Genomic DNA, 2,692 nt, shown 5'->3' with positions numbered 1-2,692 from the left:
TAATTATTTACAATACATAAAAAGGAGAGGAATAAGAGAAAATGAAAAAAAAAATCAAATTATATGAAAAATCTTACTATTTGCTAAATTCAGACCATTCATTCTCAATATGAATAGATTTAATTCACTTTTGGTTTGTATTTGAAATTTAAACTTAGTTTTATTTTTAAAATTCAAGCAAAAAATTGATGTAGTTTCAAATTTGGTTATTTGACTAAAAATCCATACAAAAATGTGAAGAAATTATAAGAATTTGACTTAAAATTAAAAAAAAAGCAAACAAACTAAAATTTAAATAGTTATGGAAATGAACCCTAATGTTTTGATTAGTATGATGGAAGAGCGTTCATAGTATTGAAATATATATATATATATGCATACAAGGTAGTTTTTGTAAAAGAATAATATGTAAAGAAACAGTAGTATTTGTTGTAATTATAATCAAGAATGTAAAATAATATTAAGAAGTGAAAATGGATAGAGCGAGTGGAAGACACGCAGAAGTAAAGCGAGTGAAAGAGACGGAATCATCATAATTAAAATAGAAGACGTATTTGGGTGATGGTATGGAAAAGTGGGTTAAAAAATGGAACCTCCACAAGTACGGAAAAAAGCAGTGTTTTTTTTTTTTTTTTTTTAAAAAAGTAATTTAAAATTAAAATTAGAAATTAGAATAATGAAAATTAATAATAATTTGAAACTGCGTGCTCCCATTTTCCCTGAAAACCCAATGGCTCCCACCTCCCAGATTATATATATTACTTTCCTTCTTTTCCCCCTTAAATATCCCTTTGTACTTCCTCTCTTTATATCCTCAATCAAATACCCTTTTTCCCCCAAATTTCTCTCTCATTTTATGCTTCCATTCTGCCATTGCTGTTCTTGCTCAAAATGCGGATGAGTTGTAATGGTTGCAGAGTACTTCGCAAAGGTTGCAGTGAGAATTGCAGTATTCGACCTTGTTTACAGTGGATCAAGACTCCTGAATCTCAGGCTAACGCTACCGTTTTTCTCGCTAAGTTCTATGGCCGTGCTGGACTCATGAATCTCATCAACGCTGGTCCTGATCATCTCCGCCCTGGTTAGTTCTCTTCTCTTTTGGTTTTTGGTTTTTCATCTTTGATTCTTTTGCATTTTCATTCAGTTTTGATTTTCGTTTTCATTTTACAGCGATTTTTAGATCTCTTCTCTACGAGGCTTGTGGACGGATTGTCAATCCGATTTACGGATCGGTTGGATTATTGTGGTCTGGTAGTTGGCAGCTCTGTCAGGCGGCTGTTGAAGCCGTACTTAAAGGTGCTCCGATCACGCCGATCAACTCCGAAACGGCAGCTACTGCCGACGGACCGCCGTTGAAGGCTTACGACATTCGTCACGTTTCCAAGGATGAAAACTCCGTTGCGTCCAACGATACCGAAGCCAATCGGCGAGTTAAGACTCGGTGCCGGTTCAAGCGGTCGGCTGTGAAAGGGAAAGCGAGTAAAGGAATTGCCTCCACTGTTGATGAATCGACTCGGCGACTCTGCTCTACCGAGTTGAATAGGTCGTCGAGTGGTGAGTCGTCGTTGAGTCACCAATCCGACTCGCGGCATCTCGAGAACGAGAGTAAAGAAACCGAGAGCATTATTTCAGTTGGAACAGCGGAGGATTCTCCTCCTCCGGTGCCGTCGGTTTTTTCCCGATCGGAATCCACGGGCCACGACGGCGGCGCAGTGCCAATTCCGCAAAGTGAATTAGCTCTAGAACTAACCCTGGGGATGGAGCCGGTGTTACGTGCACAGCACGTGATTCCAATGAAGAAGCGAAAGATAGAGGCCGACGTCGGGTTCAGGCCCAATAACGAGACGTGCAATACTGTTTTAGGCCTTGATTTTTCAGCCTGAAATAGAGGCCCAATAATGAGCCCACGCACACAACGACGGCAATAATAATAGTAATAATAAAAATAATAAGATAAAAAAGTAAGAATAAAAGAGAGTACAATTTTGACGGCGGGGATTGGCTATCTTCGGTGGCATAGAAGAGATCCGGACCATTCGTTTAGTTCGTTCCTTTGTTTTGACGTTTAGTTTTTATTGTAATTTACTGTTTTAACCCTGTCCCCTTTTGTAACTTGAAGCGATGTGTATATATTAAAAAAAAAAAAGTGGTCGCAATGTGTATAGGAAAGGAATATAATGTAAAAATGCAACAGGAGGCGAAAAGGTTCTTAGGTTTTTTTAAATCTCCATTTTCTTTATAAATTTTCTTAAAATATTTTAAGTTTGGTATCAAACAAGGGGCATGGCATGTTCCCTTCAGTTCAGAATTAATTTAAGCTCGTTTAAAATGAATATATATATATATATATATCAATATTATAGTCAAAATTTTAAATATGTGTATATGGTTGAACCCATAGAATAAGGAAGTCAATATGGTCGTTGGGGTTCATTGGATTTGGCCGCCGACAAAGTTGAAAGCAAATGACTTTTATGTTGAATCCATATTCTTTAGGAGCCGCTTGTAAAAGTAATTATTTTTTCTCTAAAAATTAAATAAAGCCAGTCTATTGCATGAATCATTTATTCCTTTTCTCGAAAATCGTTTTTGGAGGATCAACTAAAGTGAAAAAAAAAGGAAAAATACAAAAATCCAAGATCTAACGGTTTATATGTTTCTGTTGTTAACTTGAGTTTATAATTAGATGGGA

General features: G+C 36.5%; 1 protein-coding gene across 1 annotated transcript; it reads left to right on the top strand.

The window, feature by feature from the left end:
* Positions 1-776: 776 nt before the first annotated feature.
* LOC120086566 (LOB domain-containing protein 40) lies at positions 777-2,305 on the top strand. The gene is made up of 2 exons (XM_039043316.1): positions 777-1,081; positions 1,171-2,305. Exons 1-2 carry the CDS (start codon positions 892-894, stop codon positions 1,881-1,883), a joined length of 903 nt encoding a protein of 300 aa, XP_038899244.1. The 5' UTR covers positions 777-891; the 3' UTR covers positions 1,884-2,305.
* Positions 2,306-2,692: the final 387 nt, after the last annotated feature.

The sequence above is a fragment of the Benincasa hispida genome, chromosome 1, assembly GCF_009727055.1.
Source record: "Benincasa hispida cultivar B227 chromosome 1, ASM972705v1, whole genome shotgun sequence".
Lineage (NCBI taxonomy): Eukaryota > Viridiplantae > Streptophyta > Magnoliopsida > Cucurbitales > Cucurbitaceae > Benincasa > Benincasa hispida.
The sequence above is the reverse complement of the archived record's forward strand: the minus strand, read 5'-3'. Positions and strand labels throughout refer to the sequence as shown.

Excerpts from the sequence above, each read along its gene's own strand:
- LOC120086566 (XM_039043316.1), top strand. The coding sequence starts at position 892 with ATGCGGATGAGTTGTAATGGTTGCAGAGTACTTCGCAAAGGTTGCAGT. Across the intron at positions 1,082-1,170 it reads TCCTGATCATCTCCGCCCTG|CGATTTTTAGATCTCTTCTC; the intron begins GTTAGTTCTCTT and ends TTCATTTTACAG.